Source organism: Camelus bactrianus, chromosome 12 (assembly GCF_048773025.1).
Source record: "Camelus bactrianus isolate YW-2024 breed Bactrian camel chromosome 12, ASM4877302v1, whole genome shotgun sequence".
Lineage (NCBI taxonomy): Eukaryota > Metazoa > Chordata > Mammalia > Artiodactyla > Camelidae > Camelus > Camelus bactrianus.
This window is the reverse complement of record NC_133550.1, coordinates 16,314,402-16,333,427: the sequence shown is the minus strand read 5'-3', so window position 1 is coordinate 16,333,427 and position 19,026 is coordinate 16,314,402. Positions and strand designations below refer to the sequence as shown.

The 19,026-nt window shown below is 37.5% G+C and overlaps 1 protein-coding gene across 3 annotated transcripts in view; it reads right to left on the bottom strand.

Annotated features, from left to right (window-relative positions):
- LIMA1 (LIM domain and actin binding 1) overlaps positions 1-19,026 on the bottom strand; it is a 71,062-nt gene that overhangs the window by 41,625 nt on the left and 10,411 nt on the right. For 2 of the 3 annotated variants that reach the window (XM_045523513.2, XM_010964276.3), the window contains exon 2: positions 4,802-4,943. In XM_045523513.2, the coding sequence (XP_045379469.1) occupies positions 4,802-4,920 (119 nt within the window). In that variant the 5' untranslated portion in view covers positions 4,921-4,943. Of the gene's footprint in view, positions 1-4,801; positions 4,944-11,083; positions 11,100-19,026 lie in introns of those variants that run through there. The other variant, XM_045523514.2, reaches the window with a different exon arrangement.

Sequence of the window (19,026 nt, the reverse complement as noted above, 5' to 3'; positions counted from 1 at the left end):
ACCCATCAAGAGCAACCTCCTTACTCAAATTTAATGATTTATATAGTATAGAGATTTAGTAAAAGAAATAAGTTTGGAGCTGTAAAGTACTCATGAGACACAAGCTCTGATGCCAGAAAAATTACTCTTATTTACATATACATGTAAAACATATTGTTAACAATTAGAAAGTAAAGCCCAGCTAATCCTACAAACAGCAGCCAGATGAAGCTTCCTCCAAAATCATTTTTTAAAAATTACAAAAATTTTCAGGCAATTTTTTAAAGTTACTTTCCATTTACAGTTATTACAAAACCAAATACCATTAATTTTTTTTTTTTTTAGTTTATATTTTAATGAAGGTACTGGGGATTGAACCCAGGACCTCATGCATGCTAGCCATGTGATCTACCACTGAGCTATTACCCTCCACCACTTGTTACCATTTTAATATTAGTCTCTGATCACAAACCTCCCAAGTTTTCCTACAGTCTCTTAACTAGGCTTGTACAGGATTTACCAATTCCAAATCCTATAAAAGAGAGTGTTTCAAAATGACAGAAAATCAGGTCAGAAGGTGTTAGAAGTAGAAATTAATTAATGCTTTGTGGGAAACAGTCTTATAATCTGCTTTGGGAATCTACAGTGAGTGAATCCTAAAAGTTTAGCAGTATCAGCAATATATCTCCACTGACTATGAAACCTGGAAAAGAAATCCAGGCTGACTCTCTGGTTTTCACTGTCTTAAGTGCACATTATGCCCTGTCCCATTTCTGTGCCTTACCTCCTATTGCTCCCCTTCCTCTACAATGTCACCACCATCCTCCCAGCCTACAGGATAAAATTCTATTTATCCTTCAAAACCAGTTCAATATATTAGGATCTATGCATCAGAAGGAAAATGCTGGACAGAAACAACTCAAAATATTAACTTGGGCAGGTTATTCTCTACACCACAGCATTCTTAACTATAAAAACAGGGATAATGTCCTTCTCTCATATAGTTTTTATTAGGGTTAGAAATACTATCTATTTCCATCAGGAGTCTAACACAGTGCCTGGCAATTTGATTCTGATTAATAAGTTCAAATTTACAGTTTTGCATAATTGCCATTTGCCCTTATAACCTTTATGGAGAAAAGACAGTCACCCTAGTGTGCTAGGAGAAGGTGGCCCCTAAGGTCCCTTTGCACTTTCTCCCTGCAAGATGAAGAAGGCCCCTAAAATGAGCAGCTTTTCCAACTTCCTAACTCTCATCAGTGCTGCTACAGGACCCAAATCCTGTGTCTGGAGAATTGGCTAGAATTGACAGAACAAAGGACTGGGGCAGGAACTGAGGAAGGGGTGAGACTTTCACTGAAGTGACTGGCAGAGTCTGGCAGGAAAGGAAGTGAAGCCAGGAAGGGGACTGACATCCACGGCTGGGGTGTCCTGGTTTGGCCAAAGAGTAAGGTCAGTGGTACTAAGAAAGTGAAACAGGAGGAAGGACAGGAGGCTCTAGTCAGAGAGCAGGTTTTTCCAAATGCACATTTCAGAGGTGGAGTCTGGGTGATGATAAAGTTGAGACTAGATGAAGGGAGATGATGTGCAGGTTGAAGAAGAAGGAAAATCAAGAAATTATGAGTCCAAAGTATCAGACAGGTCATTTATGTGGGCCGGTGATTCTACACTGGGGGCACTACTGGCCCCAGGGAACATTCAGAAATGCTTTGGAATCTTATTGGGGTTCCTCCCCCAATCCTTTTTTTTTTTTTTTTTTTTTTTTTGGTTGTCACAATGTCATGGGGTACTACCAGCATTTGGAGGAAGATAAGAAGATGAACATCCTGCACAAGGAAGATCTACCTAATGCAAAATGCCAAGAGCACCCCCACTGAGAAACACTGAGAATAAAATGAAGTTGGAAGCTAGTGTCCCCAGTGAAGGCAAGGAGGCTGGCAAACCACTGTAATGAAGGGGAAGATAAGAATAATATAGTATGGTTAGATGTGAGCTCAAAGCACAGGTTTACAACTTCAGAACAAGGCCAAAAACAAAACAAACAAATCAATGGATGGGAAACTGTAGTGGAGATATAGGAGAGTAGCAGTCTTGACTCGTGACCCCAGGATATTTCAGGGAAGCATGTGCAGAAAGGCAGGCACTACTCAGACACAGAATGCCTGTCGAGGTAAAGCCAAGTTCAGTGAAAGAGAGGTGGGGCTAGGGAGGGTGAAAAGGGTAGGAATGTGGAGAAGTTTCTCTGTAGAACAGGGAGTTTCCAAGTCCCATTAATCACATCTCAACACTGTCTCAAAATCCTTTCCTTCTTTTCCGCCTCTGCTGCCCCCCACCCTCGATAGCTTTCACTTGGTTTCTCAAGAGAGCCTCATAATCTGTCTCCATGCTATCCGCCTGTCACCTTTCCAATATACCTTTTACATTGTTGCCATAAGCATCTTTTAAATACAAGCCTGATCACAAAACCTTCAATTGTTTCAGTTGTTTATCTAACAAAATCCTCAACTTGGCATTCGAGGCCTTCCATCATCTGGCCCTAATGACCTCCCTTTTGTATTTCTCCATGCCAGACTATTCCCTTTACTCAAGTGCAGCTTTTACAGTCCTCTCCTTGAACCTCCTATCGTAAACCTTATTTGTTCTGCTTTATGTTCAAGTTCACAGCTTTGCGTTCACAAGTCCATCTCTTCCACTACCGATACTTTCTAAACTTCCCTGAAAGTAAAAACCACTGGGATACCTGTTAAAAACAAATTCCTGGGTCCCATCCCAGACACATCAAATTAGAATCTTTAAGGGAGGAGCCTGAGAAGTCATATGGGACGGTTTTAAAACATGTCCCCCCAAAACTCTGACATATCTCCCACTCAAAGGTAGAGTCAAATTCCCCTCCCTATGAATATGAGCCAGCCTTAGTGACTCACTTCTAATGAAGAGAATGTGGCAGAAGTGATACTGTGTAACTTCTGAGGCTGGGTCATAAAAGGCTACACAACCCCTGGCTCTGATTCCCTTCCTTCTTTGTTCCCTCCTTCCCTTCTTCTCTGGATGGATGCTTGTCCTTGGAACCCAGCCCAGCAAGCCAAGCAGCCACATGGAAAAGCCACGTGTAGGTGTTCCCTTCATGGCCCCAGCTGAGACCCCAGATGACTGCCAGCATCAGCCGCCTGACTTGTGAGTGAGTCAGCCTTTAGATGACTATGGCCCCCAGTTCTGAGCCACCAGGGATGCTGAGGGCAGCAGAGGCAAGCCCTGCCCAAACTGGAGATTCACAGCAAAATAAATGCTGTCATTATTTCAAGCCACTAAATTTTGGAGATTTTTTTCCCCATGCAGCAATAGATAACTGGAACACCATATTATTAGCCAATTATTAAGGTGATTCTTAAAATGAAGTAAGTTTGGGGACTTCCTCTACTAATATAAACTATACTGTTACATTCTTTGAGGTCATGAATTAAGTCTTAATAGCTTTCCAGATCTTGATCCCTTTTTTCTGAAATATCTTTATTGATTTTTTTATAAGAATAATACATTTGACATGAAATTACAGCAATATAAAATGCATAAAGTAGGAAGTAAAAGGGCTGTGAAGTTTCACCCTTCAGTGATAACCAAGGTCAATAGTTTGGAAGGGTAGTGTTTTCCACAGAGCAGGTGGTTAATGGAGCTGTCATTGAAGAAAAGGTAACACTGTAGATTACAGAAACTTCCTACTGATATTTAGCTATGTTCTAGCTATAGCTCCCAGAATCACTTTCTTCAAATCCTTACCATCTTTCTTCTCTTAAGTGTATTGTAGCTTCCTATTGATTAACAAACTGTAGTAGTGAGGTAAACCTACTATCTGCCCTAAGCTCTGTGGCGTCTCTATTTCAGTTAAGTTAATGTGCTTACCGTCTCGGCATATTATTAACTTAGATCATTTCTTCAATATTTGTTGAGTGCCTACTATGTTCCAATTACTGTGCTATACACTAGGGATATAAAGTAAACAGGAAAGGGGTCCTCAGAGCAGAGAACTCATGGTGCACAGCAGGAGTCAGCAAACTTTTCCTTAAAGGGCCAGATACTAAATATTTTAGACCTTGAGGGCCATATGGTTCCTGCTGCAACTCTGCCACCATAGCATGAAAGCAGCCATAGACAATGCACAAATGGACATGACTGTGTTTCAATAAACCTTTATTTACTAAAATGGGCAGCCAGTGGGCTGTAGTTTGCCTATATACTTTGTACTGTTCAACAGAACTTTATGCAACGGTGAAATGTTTCTGTGATGTCCAACATGGTAGCCACCGGAAACATGTAGCCATTAGACACTTGAAATGTGGCTACTGCAGCTGACGAACTGAATTTTAAATGTTTTTAATTTTAATTAATTTAAATTTAAATAGCCACATGTATAATGGCAGCCTATTGGACAATGCAGGTACAGGGTGCACCTAACATTCCTTTCAAATAAATCAAAATTTGCCTTAAAACTCATTTCAACTAGAAATCCTTCTAGACTAGCTTCTGCCCGTGAGGGTCACACTCTCTTAGTATCTTAATCTGTATCTTGCTGACATTTTCCTTAATAATATGTTTCACAGTTGTCTTTTATGTTTATAACTTTTTCTTCTCCAACTAAACAAAAATTCAAGTAGAGAATGTTTCTCCTGATTATTATCATCCTCCACAGTGCCTTGCATGGTGCTTAAAATCCAGAAGGTGCTCAATAAAGCCATTTTGCACCATGTACTTCCTTTACTGATCTCCCTGACAGGTGGCAATGTGTGCTCAAGACAGATGGTCCTTTTGGACCAGGATCAGCACTTACTTGGAGAATATTTCGACAATAGCCGATGACTTGTTCTTGTTGACAAGAGAAAGTTCTTTGGCAGTAACCCTCAACGATAGTGAAGTCCATTGCCGTCTGTTAAATGGAGTTGATTCCATCTTGTCTGCAGATACTGAAATACCTATGTGATAAAGAAAGTCATAATATTAGACACAGAAGAGGATTCTCAAGAATCCAAGGCCTGGCAGCAGTGTGGTGTAAGTGAGAGAGCACCCTGGACCAGCAGACCATACTCCTCTACCAGTTCTCTCAAAAACTGTAACCTTGGTCAGATGATTGAATTTGGGCTGTAGTTTCCTGTAAAATGAGAAGGTTAGACCAGATGATCTCTAAGGTCCCTTTCAGTTTCCATCATTTTATGACTGACCCCACTGTGCAAACATCAACTGGCCTTTCCCTGAACTTAAGCCTGTTCCAAAGTCACATTTGGAGTGAAATGTTCCACTCTTCTGAGTTACAACCCAGGGGAAGTACAATCGGCACCTCTGTAGAGTCAGGTCCAAATTAGGTTCTACCTACATCCAAGTTTCTTTTGGCAGCCTTCTCTCCCCAAGCTCTGTAGCACTGCCCACTTGGTGTTGGGGAGAGAGCTGAGGACACAGAATGGTATAATACAAAGAATGAGGACTTTAAGAGTTGGTATAGTTCAGTCATAGAGTGCATGCTTAGCATGTAGGAGGTCCTGGACGCTAAAAAAAAAGACAGACTTCAGATGAAACAAAATTTTGTAACCCTGAACAAATTAATCTTTTCAGTTTTAGTTTCTTCACTGAAAAATGAGGATAATACCTACCTTTATAGGGTTTTTGATGTGGGTTTAAGGAGATAATATATTTAAAATACCAGGCATATTATAGTAGTATTTAGACCATTTTAAGTACAGTGTATTAGTATTGGCTTCAAGTCAAAGAATACATAAAGCCATGCCCTTGAAATCACTTAGACCCTATCCATTAACTGGATTATTTGGTTTTTGCCTCAGTCATTACCAAAGGAGTTCCAACCTTTGTCCAAAGAGGTGAGATTAGAAATGAGTCAATAGTTTCCTTATTTGAAGAGTGAACGATATAGAAGAAACTACTCTTGCAGCTCTCTTGACAACCGCAGAGCCTAACTGATCTGGTAGAATGTATGGTTCATCAGGTACTGCCTCCAACAGCCTTGACAACAGCGGAACACACAGTGTGCTTAACCAACCACCCTGGGCTGCCATTTCACATTAAAAGTCCTGTGATGCAAAGTAAGTGATAAGCAACCCGAAAAGATCCCATTACTTTTCCATTTGGAGTACTTGTTCTTCCCACTAAAGCCTTGTCCGAAAACAATGTAGTTTTGTTGTTTTTGTTTATTTAAATCCCTATGTTGGAAGGCAACATAGAGCCCTCTATGGTAAGGTGTTAGAGACACATGTAGCTAAACGGCAGTCTTGGCCCCATCACTTAGAGCTGGGTGTCCTTGCCTAAAACTTAGACTTCTCATCCATAACAATAGTACTTACTTCATAGTACCTTTATGAGGAATAAATAAGGTCTATCTGCTTTTCAGTTTGTAACTGACAGACCCAAAAAAACATTGTCAGTCCTTTCATTAACAAGAGAAAGATACAGCTGTTTATTCAGCTAAACTTAATTATGTAAAAACAATAAAGACCCCTTAAGCCAAGTCTAGGAAATACCAACCAACACTTTAAGACATTATTTGGTGGAGAAATGCAAATCAAAACTACAATGAGGTATCACCTCACACCAGTCAGAATGGCCACCATTAAAAAGTTCACAAACGATAAACACTGGAGAGGGTGTGGAGAAAAGGAAACCCTCCTATACCATTGGTGAGACTAGTTTGGTACAGCCATTATGGAAAACAGTATGAAGATTCCTCAAAAAACTAAAAATAGACTTACTGTATGATCTAGCAATTCCTGGGCATACATCTGGAGGGCACACCAATTCAAAAAGATACATGCACCCCAATGTTCACAGCAGCACTGTATACAATAGCAAAGACATAGAAGCAAACTAAATGTCCATTGACAGATGACTGGATAAAGAACTGGTGGTATGTTTATATAATGGAATACTACTCAGCCATAAAAGAATAAAATAATGCCATTTGCAGCAACATGGATGGACCTGGAGATTGTCGTTCTAAGTGAAGTAAGCAAGAAAGAGAAAGAAAAATACCATATCATATCACTCATATGTGGAATCTAAAAAAATAAAAAAGAAGACACTAATGAACTTATCAACAAAAGAGAAACAGACTCACAGACATAGTAAACAAACTTATGGTTACTGGGGGGAAAGGGGTGGGAAGGGATAAATTGGGAATTTGAGATTTACAAATATTAACTACTACATATAAAATAAACAAGTTTATACTGTACAGCACAGAGAACTATATTCAATATCTTATAGCAACCTATAAAGAATGTGAATATATGTATGTATATGTATGACTGAAACATTATGCTATACACCAGAAGTTGACACATTGTAAACTGACTATACTTCAATTTAAAAACAAATTTATTTTTTAAAAAAGACATTATTTGGTACAATTATGCTTCTAATGTAAGTACAGGTATAAATGTCAGTTCTACAGAGATCAATTCCAAGATCAAAAAACAAAAAAACAAAAACCAGAAGACTTGTTCTCATATTTGTTCATTAAAGAAGGAAAAGAATTAATTATCTGAGGGACTAAGTGTGATGTTTTCTTTTTAAAAAAGGAGTTTAATTCCCAAGTCTAATTCCATGGTGTTGATTACTCTTGGCCAGAAAGCCAAAGAAAGTCAGAACATCTATCTCGGTATAAGGCGACAATAAGCACACTTTATACTCAAGGAATGAATTGGCTCACACCCTGACTGCATCTTTATAGAAGCATACTATTATTTATTTGGGGGGGTAGTAATTATTTTATTTGTTGTATTATTATTATTTTTTTAATGGAGGTACTGGGGATTGAACCCAGGACCTCATACATGCCAGGCACACACTCTACCACTAAGGTATGCCCTCCCCACCATGTTATTTCTTAATAATATGATAAACACTCTAAGAAACTGATAAAGGTGAGAATTGATACATGATTTTTGATAGACTCTGGTACCAGACTACTGGGTAAATACTTCCTATAAGGTGTAGAGAGAAGGCCCTGCCCAAAGAGTGTACATAGTCTATTGGGCTTGCCAGTGTACACAAATAATTACAGCACAAGGCAATGCATGGTCAAGGAGTGCAGGATCTGATTTTCTGGCATGGTGGGAGGGAAGGGAAGAGACACTGGATTGACTTGGGACTCAAAGAACCAGCACAAGTGAGGGCAGAAGGAGGAAAGCACATCTCAGATAGAGGGAACAGCATTTCACTGCTAGGGAACTGAAACAGCAAAAGGTACTTCAACAGAGTTAGATTCTAGCTGCAAGAGAAGTTGAAGATAAAACGGAAAGAGAATGAGGCCAGATTGGGAAGAGCCCTGAAAATCATGCTAAGGAGTTTGAGCCATATTCCAATAGTGGAAAGAACTCACCTGTGGGAAAGCAGAGATGCGGTGTAGTCTTTTTTGTTGCTGTTATTAACAGAGGTACTGGGGATTGAACCCAGGACATAGTGCATGCTAAGCATGTGCTCTAACACTGAATTATAGCCCCTTACCCCCTGAGGTGTAGTCTTAACATGCCACTTCCTAGCACATGTGTGACCCTTATGGCAAATTTAGAAAAGAAAAAATTTCCCTGAGCCTCAATATCCACATCTGTAAGAAAAGAACTTTATGGTGGATTACTCAGTCTCAATGGTGGAACACTGAGAGTTTCTGAAAAACCAAGTACCATAATGAGAGCCATGTTTTAAAAGCTGATTCTACAGCAGTGTATCACTTGATCAGAGGGGAAAAAATTGAAGTCTAAATCACTAGTCAAGAAGATTTGAAAACTGTCTAAGTGAAAGGTAGTCAAGGTTTAAATTAGAATAGGTGGGAATGGAAAAGCGGGAAGAAAGAATTCAGAGTTCTTAGAATAAAATGGACTTAGGGTGAGAGAAGGAATCAAAGCTGGCATCATCAAACTTGAATGATCAGGAGGCTATTGATGACATTAACAGAGAGTAAATAGGGGAAGAAGAGGGGAAATGATGAGTTTTGCTTTACATATGTTGAGATATACACATCAGCATGAAAAGTCCTAGTGACACACAATGGGAAGCCAAAAGGTTAAAAATCAGTCTCTTAGAAGGAAATGAACATTTTAAAACATCTTCTCTTGCAAAGCATACATCTCACTTAATCCTCACAACTACTTTTTTTTAAATTTGGTTACAAATTTTATTTCTTTTAACAGAGAAGTCCCAAGATTAACAAAAGATAAAGTACACTTTTTTTTTAACAAATAATTTTAAAATCAAGTGGCATAACTTACAAAGCTGCAAATATGGTGATGCAAAAGAAGCTGAAGTCAATTATTACTTTAGAAAAAGATTATCAATTATTTCTTTTTAATTTTATTTTTGGTAAACAAAGTTTTTCTAGAAAGAGCAACTCATTGAGAGATAAAACCATTTTAAAATTTATGTATATGTACTGCTTATTGTTTCTAGGAACAGTTCAGAGCTTTAGCTTTTTAAACTTACATAGTTATCAAAGGAATAAAACCAAAGTCAACCACAAAATAAGAATCAACAGATTGCAGTAACCCAATCATAAAGGACAATCAAATGTGCTTACACATATTCAAGCAATCAATCATCATCTAAGTTATAAATAATAAGTAGTTCATTTGTGTACTTTTATTTAGATTCCATATGTAAGTGATATTATATGACATTTTCTCTTTCTGGCTTACTTCATTTAGAATAACGATCTTTAGGTCCACCTATGTTGCTGCAAATGGCATGATTTCATTCTTTTTTATGGCTGAGTAGTATTCCATTGTATAAATAAACCACATCTTCTTATGCAGTCATCTGTTGATGGACATTTGGGTTGTTTCCATGTTTTGGCTATTGTATGTAGTGCTGCCATGAACACTGAGGTACATGTGTCTTTTTACATTATATTTTTCTCTGGATATATGCCCAGGAGTGGGATTGCTAGATCATATGGTAAGTCTATTTTTAGTTTTTTAGGGAACCTCCATACTGCCCTCCACAGACCTCACAACTACTTTAAAAGATTGGTTTTATTACCTTATAGTTATGATGAAGAAACTGAGATTCAGAGATATTATAACTTTACAATGATCATGTAGCTAAGTAGCAGAGTTGGGATTCAAATCCATATTATGTTTGATTCCAAAGTCAGTTTTCTTTCCATGACAAGTATGAGTAATGATTAAAACCACTTTTAGCCAAGAGACAAAGTTGGGCAGCAAAATCCCTGAACCCACCTAGCTGCAAATCTACACAAATTATCTTTTAATAAAAGTGTAGCAGCAAGTATCTTCCCAGAATGGTTAGCATCAGAGATGATAATAGTTCTTTGAGAGAAACTTAGTTACCTTGTGCCTGCTTGAAATACTCTCCACTGTGAATATCTCAGCTTTCAGGGGCTCGCATTAAATGTGTGATGTCTCTCCCATTTACCTGCTCTCTCTGAAATGAGAGGCCCATTCTCAGACTTTAAGACAGTTTTCTTAATCTTAGAAATCTTGTAAAGAGTGAAAAGGGCATGTACAACACCCAGAAAGGCCCTTCCAGGACGTATTCAGTCTGGGCCACAATATCCTTGAATATTTTTTCCAAAGGCCAGGTAGACTTAAAGATCCAATCCATTACCTTGTAATATACAAATAATAGCAGCTATCGGGCACTTACTAACTCTAATCCTTACAACAACCCTGGAGATGGAATATTTCCATTTTAAAAAATGTGGTTTATTGAGGTGGAATAATTTGCCTAAGGTCACATAGCTAACATATGGTCCAGGCTGAATCCAGTGTTCAGACTCTAAAACCCAAGTTTCAATTGTGAAGGAAGAATTGCTGGATTGGTCGACAGCTTTGTGCAAGAGTTAAAGGGAATGGATATAACAAAAATAACTAAGATTTTTAGCCTCAGAGACTGACAGGACAATGGTATAGCAAATAACAATGGGTTACACAGAAAGGGGAACTACTTGCTAAGAGAAAGATGCCTTCAGTTTTAGATACATACGGCAGAGTTTTACACCAAGAGAGAAGCTTAGAAATCAAGTAACGAAATCTCCCCTTTTAAAGTAAGGGAATTAAGCCATGTAAACATCCAATAATTTTCCCAAACTTACCAGCTAGTCAGAATGAGAGCCAGAGTTATTTCCAGTCCAAAGTTCTTTTATCACACCAGGTAGGCTAAGGTAAAATAGCTAAACCCCTATGGGTGAGATAAAGCCTGGATATGAAGATTTCTGGAATAAAGGTCCTTGAACGTATAAGGGCTGGGCAATGACTCACTGGGAAAATTTGGCCCCAGGTGTTCACTTCCTCAAGATACTGCTTAGGGTGAGGCCTGTAGCTACTCAGGAAACCTACTCTAATAAATTCATTCACAGCCTTACCTATCCAAGCAAACTGTCTCCCAAAAACTAGGCTGGGACAAAAGCAAATGCGCTGCCACTAATAAAATCCTGCTCTTATAAATCCACTCTCAGTCATACCGTTCTTGCTTTTTATTTATTTATTTTTTTCCGGCTCCTGAGATGGTTGCTTGTGCAAGAGGCATAGTTGCCTAAACAAAGCCTCAAAGTAAAGAACAAAGTACAAACTCACTTGTTAAGAGAAAATGTTGTCTTTTAGAAATAAATTGTAGACTTAGTTGAAAGGAAAAAAAACTTAAGCTAAAACACTTCGAGGTGCAAAGGGAAATTTTAAACAAAAGTAACATGAAATGTGTTGCCACGATTTTTTTAGAATATAAACTCCATTTATTTCTAAGGGTATATTTTTGTACAAAATTTTTTAAAGTGTGTGAATTTAGTCACTATTTTTTCTCCTTTATAATTCATAAATATTTGGAGGCAGATGCTTTAATCCTATTCCTCCCTAAACTTTTACTCACTAATTTTAGCATTCATGGAGGGATCCTGCCTTCAGCAATTCCTGTGGTGTTCTAATTGTGATTTTCTATTGCTCTCATTCCTTCTACATTTATTATTCTTCTATAAGGAAGAATTATTCTTTCTCCCTCATTTACTTATTCAATCATTTGATTATATTAGTATAGATTCACAGATATTTATTTTATTCTCTGGATTATGATAATTCCTGGATTATTTTATTCCCTGGGTTATTTTATTTTGTTGCTGAAATTGTTCTATCTTTGGCCAGTTGGAGCTCTTTCAGTTTGGCTCCCATGTCCTTTCAACATGCCACCAATTTTTTTTTTTTAAGCACTTCTTCACTTTCTAGCTCTATGAGATATTCCAGATTCATATTGTATTTGCTCTGCCCCAGCCCTGAAGTCAACCACTTCTCCAAGGAGCCCTGGTTCCTTTTATTGGAGAAACCAAGACCCAGGCACTAGGTATACTCACTGCTATTGAAATGTCACTGCTTCTAGGCTCATTTAGGGGACAGAACCAAGAAATACATGTATGTATATTAACATATATATATATATTTCTATATCTACCTATGTGTATATTTATATTTATATACAGATTTCTAAATAGATACATATTTTATACTATAAATTCATAGTGATACTTTTGCCTCCAATCTAACATCACAAGATTAATTCTAGTATTCTCTTTTACTAATTTGCAACTTCTTTCTCTGATGGTGAGATGTCTAATTCCACAAAATTTTGACATGAAAAGAGATTTAGAATTTCCAAAGTTACCCCATTGCCAGTTTCTACTCCCTTGATACACCATATATTTTTTCATTCTACTTGGAATGCTGTCCCTTCCTCAATCTACTCACCTTTCAAGACTCCAGTGAAAAGACTACCTCCTCAAAGAGCCCTTTCCTGAAGTGCCCCAGCCTTATTGCCAATCAGCACAGGTCAATTCCTCTGTCTTTAATAATCTGATAAATCATACTGGATAGAAGGATCCCTGAGATGAGAGGACAGATTTACTTTGCCTCTTGCCCTCCTAATATCTAGTATATCGCTTTTTAAACAGAAGAAACTGTATAAACATGCCTTGAATAGAATTGCATGAAGGTTTAAATTTTATCTAAAACATTATCAGTACAAAAAATGAATGTTTATTATGTAGTCCTAAGACTAGGTGTTGAGAAAGTAAAAACCATTTTGCGGAACTGTGAATTAGTCAGTAATTTCAGCTTCTTCAATCTCTGAGATAAACTCACATGATATGAAAAAGTAGAACCACTAAATAACTTCAAGTGCTATACATAAAAGACTCACTATTATTCAGCAATATGATGACAGACAAGTCTGTAGCATGTTAGAATCATCATTGCTACTGTTCTTGGAAGAGCTTTGCCAAGTCTCTGCAGGTTTTGAACACATATCCTACCTAGACAATAGGGAAATTGTAACAATGACCGAATTCTCAGGGGTCAATAGGGATGTAGATATTTGCATCAGGACAGAGTCACTTAAATAATATTTTGCTTCTTCTTTTTTTTTAATCTCTTCTTAAGGATATTTTGTTCTTTAAAACCCTAAGATCCAGGGCAAGAGTAATAAAAAAAAAGAAGTTATATTATCTAAGAAGCAATTTCATTTCTGGAGACTGCTCACCAAAGAATCTGAAGAACTGACCAGGCACTTACAAACATTCACTCTTAGCAATTCACATTTTACCATTCCAGAGATGAAAGAAGACGAAAAGAAAGTACCCTCAGATACAATCTTCCCACCTACCTAGCCTACGTCAGAAGAAAAATAAGTGTCACAATAGTCCATCTGAACTCCTGATCTTTCTTCCCCAGAACCTAACTTTGCCTCCATATCTCACTTTGCCCTAAAAACAAGCTCACATTTTTGAGGTGTATGTGTGTGCACCTGAAGTTTATATGTATGGATTAAAGAAATAATCCTTTTTCTCTTAAGCCCTTTCCCCTCTCAAATCACCACCTTACCTTGTTCCTATCTATACAACCAAACCTTAGTTTCCAGGTCCTCATTGTTTCTTTCCACTTCTTCATCTTCCAAAAATCTCTCAGCCCACTTGGGTCTGGCTTCCACTCCCACTATTCTACTGAAATCATTCTCCTGAAGATCTCTTACGATCAAATCCAAGGACCATGTCTCAATTTTATCATTCTCTGTTGCCATTTGAGTTGCTTAGTCCCTCATTTTTGAAATTGTATTTTCCCTTGTTTTTTCTTAAATGAAACTCTCCTGCTTCCTTTCCCACCTTTTAAACCATTCATAAATTTCCCCTGGAATCCTCCCTCCCTCCACTCATCCCTGGCTCCTAGGCATTACTCAAGGGTCAGAATCTCTCCTCTCTCTGGGTAAGCTCACCTATGCTCAAGTCATCAAAGGTCACTTAGACCAAATGATTCCCAAAGCTGTATCATAAACTCTAAACTTCATTACAGTCCTAGAATTTCCATTGCATGATAGATATAGCTTCATATGGCACATAGATATACAACATAATACAGCCCAAGTCATATGTATCATCCTGTCACCTTTACTCTTCAAATTAATTTAACCAGAAATAATTTTTCTCCAAAGATGAGCTGGCATATGAATTTTCACTTATATCAAATAAAATAATACAGCATGAAAGACAGGATGATAGTAACAAAATATGTACAAGGTTTGAAGTCAAAAAGAGGACTTTCAGGTTCTCACTGTGCATCTTTTGAATTGTCAAAGAAGGAAGCCAACAGGCATGGGCTTTAATCTTTAATCTTCCACTAATTAGCAGCATCATCTGCTGAACAAGTCATCTCTTGGGGCCTCAATTTCCTTTTGTGCAAAATAGCCTAGAGTTTTTCTAACTGCAGGTCACAATTAGTGAGTTGTGAAATCAATTTTAGTGAATCAGAACCAGTACGTTTGTGTTAATGAAAAAATGTAATGATACAGAAAATGTTAGAGTGCATCATATATAGTGTAGGTAAATATTCTTTTTTTTTTAGGTAAATATTCTTTTATAAAGCTTTTGTTTTCGTTTGTGTGTGTATAAACTGGGTAAGAATGTAAAATTTTTCTTACTGTGGCATGAGGTTAAAAAAATTATAGCTTGCCAAGTGTTGGCAAGGATGTAGAGAAACTGAAACCCTCATACATTGTTGATGGGAATGTAAAATGGTGCAGTTGCTTTGGAAGAGAGGTGGCAGTTCCTCAAAAGGTTTTGAACACATAATTATCATATGACCAGCAATTCTACTCCTAGGTATGCATGTGTATGCATATGTATCTCCAAGAGAAATGAAAACACATGTCCACATATAATCTTGTACATTATTCACAACAGCGTAACCAAAAGTGGAAACATCCCAAATGTTCATCAACTGATGAACATATAAACAAAATGTGGTTTATCCTATAAAGGTGTATTATTCAGCTATGAAGAGGAATGACATACTGATACATGCAACAACATGGGTGAATCTTGAAAAAATTATACTAAGTGAAAGAAAGTAGTCACAATAGGTTATATACTGTATGATTCCACTACATGAGATGTCTAGAATAGGCAAGCCTATAGAAACAGAAAGTAGATTAGTGGTTGTCTAGCACTTAAGGGTGGGGGAGAAGGGACTGGCTGCTAATGGGTATGGGTTTTTTTGGGGAGGTAATGAAAACTGATTGTGGTAATGGCTGCACAATTCTGTTAATATACCACAAACCACTGAACTGCAGTTAAAATAGGTAAATTGTAAGGTATATGAATTATATTTCAATAAAACTGTTACTTAAAAAATTATAGTCAGGGGATGGGTATAGCTCAAATGGTAGAGCACATGCTTAGCATACACAAGGTCCTAGGTTCAATCCCCAGTACCTCCTCTAAAAATAAATAAATAAGTAAACCTAACCACCTCCTCCCCCAAACCCCAAATAAATAAATAATTTAAAAAATTATAGTTTGAAAGTCACTAGACTAAACAATAGATGATCACTGAGGTCCCTGAGAATTCTCAGTATGCCCCCCCTAAAACAGGGCTCACTTCACCCATCCTCACACAATGGTTATTTGGAGGCAAGGCAGATCATGAAAACACATTTGACTCTAACCAGATGCAGGTGACCTCTCTGTACTACTCTTTTCTTCTGTGTAAAGTGAGGATGATAACCTACCCTACGGGGTTATTCTAAAAATAAAAGGAGATAATAAATGCATACTGTACCCGGCACGTTGCTTGAGGTCAGAGCCAGATCTTGTCAGTCTTTGTAGGCCTCTGTGTCTAAGACGTATTAAATAAACGTTGTTCTATGGGAAAGGATAAACTGGGAGGTGGGGATTTGCAGATATGAACTATACATAAAACAGATAAACAATAAGGTCCAACTGTATAGTATAGGGAACTATACTCAATACCCTTACATGGTGTATAATGAAAAAGAGTATGAAAAGGAATGTATATATATGTATACATGCTGTACACCAGAAATTAACGCAACATTGTAAATCGATTTTAATTCAGTAAAAGAAAAAAATCATTAAAAGCAATCTTCTAATTCCAAACCTCCCCCTGCCCTCCAAAAAAACCCCATTATTCTAAAGGTTTAGTTAACAGGACATATATTTGGGCTTAGCTTAGTTTACATATCATACTGTCTTCACAAGGCCAATGTCATAAGGCTCTGATAAAAAATAATTTATAAATAAACTTTTGCTTCAGTTGTTTGACTTTATTTAGTGCAAAAATTACTCTCTTTATAATGTTGTATAATGGAGTTAAAAAGAAATGAGTGGTTTCTTTAAAACATTGAAATTCGAATTTCATAATTATTAGAAAAACTACCCATCTTTTCTTAAATGTTTGTTGTAGGCATTTTGAGCAATTACTTTTTAAAATTTCTACTCAGAAGTCAAATTATACATTAATCACTTTTTTAATGTAAATGCAACTAAACTACAAAAAAGATTAAGTCCATATATAAATGCTGGACCTTCCTAAGGCCCTTGAGAAATTAAACTTTGTTTAATTTAGTCAGTGGTTTTCAAAAGCAGCTCCTGCAGCCAAGGTAGAACCCATCAGCGTCCCTCCCATCTCCCCATACCACCACCTTCCTTCACCCTCTTCCTTCCTCCTTCCTCTCCTCTGTGGTCTCAATCATCACTCCAAGCTGCCATTATATTCACTGTCTAGCTTCCTTGGTCAGAGTAAATTGGTCAAGGTATGCACCTGCTCATCATAAACAATTAGGAGGAAATTTACAATATACAAAATACAAGTCTCTGCCATCTCTTGTCCACCCCTTCCCCCAAGCTGATCCTACTTCCCAAAGGTAACCTCTGTCATAGTTTAGAGTAAGGACTTTCCGATGTTGTCTATACATAATAACAGCAAACAATATTATGCTGCAGTCACTGTTCTAAGCACTCTACACATGACCTCATCTTATCTTCACAACTACTTATGAGGAAGATAGTATGATGATGCCTATTTTAGAAATGAGAAAACTGAGGCACAGATAAGTTAACACATGCCACACAAGAACACACTTTTTAAAAAAATTACAACAGTTTTTACGTTAATGTGCTGTTCAGCAACTATTTATTTCCTCTTGGACATCTTCCCACATTAGGACGTAGAGATGCACGTCAGCCTTTCAGCAGCACACACTATTTCACTCTGCAATAGTCTATAGCTTATTTATGAGGCCCCCATCAATGAACTTTCAGGTTGTTTTAGGTTCTTCATTCTTAAGAACAAGACTACAATGAACATGCTTCTACTACTGCCTACTTGGAGGTGTGCATCTACAGTATAAACTCCTAAGAAACAGCATTTCCAGTTCAAAAGACCTATGTATTAAAAATTTTAATAGACATTTTCAAATGTTCCTCAAAAAAGTTGCATCAATTTATATATTTTTGCATCAATTCATATTTGAGCTATTAGCTATATGAGAAATTCTATTCTCCATATCCTTACCAATATTGGGCATTATTAATCATTTTCATTTTTTCCAATCTGCTAGCTATGTAGAAAATAGTACGTTATTATTCTAACTTTTATTCTTTTAATTATAAGGAGGTTGAACGTATTTTTAAATGTATATTGGCCACTTAATGCATTTACTTTTTGAAAATACATGTATTTTTTTAAATATCATTTATAAATTGTTTATTATCTCTACAACTTAATTACTTTTTAAATCTGTACAAAGACCTTCTGAATATCATATGTAACTCCTTGCACAATTCAAATTGCCTCTCACAGCAGCTGTCTTTCCTGGTATCTGATTCCTATTCAGATCTCATTAATATTCTTACCAAATAGACATGTTGCTTGACTATACAGATGAGATGCTCGTTTCCATAGAGTTCTCTTTTGTAGGGCACCCACCTCTTGACTGCTCAACAATACTCCCACCAGAGCACAACCCTGTGAGAAGTCTGACTGACATTAAGTGACAATCTAGGCATTAAGATCACTGTTTGGGGTTGTGCTTCAGCTGCTACCCTCAACTAGCCCGTCTAAGGCTTCTTGTGTGTGTGGAGGGGAGGGGACAGGGGAGGGGGCAAGGACTGGGGGAAGAGTGCTCTGAATATCAGGATCATCTTTGGAATCTGAATCTCTCATGTGAAGTCCAAACACATCTAATTTTTCTGAAATGGGTCCCCTATGATTCCACTGTAAGTTTAGTTTTGGCTTGATCCCAGGGTCATTAGGCCAGAGCAGGGAGGCAGACATAGACCCTAATCATCCACTATCAGATGGACTGTGTCACAATTAGATAAAAGTTTGGGCCACCTTAGCATAAGTCTGGGGATTGGTTATTGAGCACTGGTCATTTACAAAGTGATTCATTTCATTTGATCTTATTCACTTAATCCTTATGATACCATGAAGCAAACACTATTCTCATCTTCCAGCAGAAGAAAGAGGCTCAGAAAGGTTAAATAACTTGCTCAAGGTAACACAGCTAGTAAGTGGCAGAGTCATGATTTGAAATAGTCTGACAGACCTTAATGTCCATGCTGTAATGACTTACTGCAAACCACATCTTCCCTGTATCAGGGGGTGGTCTGGGCCAGTCTTATCCTTCTAAGTGTTCCAAAACTAGAAATGGTAAGGGGTGGGCTACATGTCCCAGCCTGTTGTACCTCTAAGCCAACCCTAC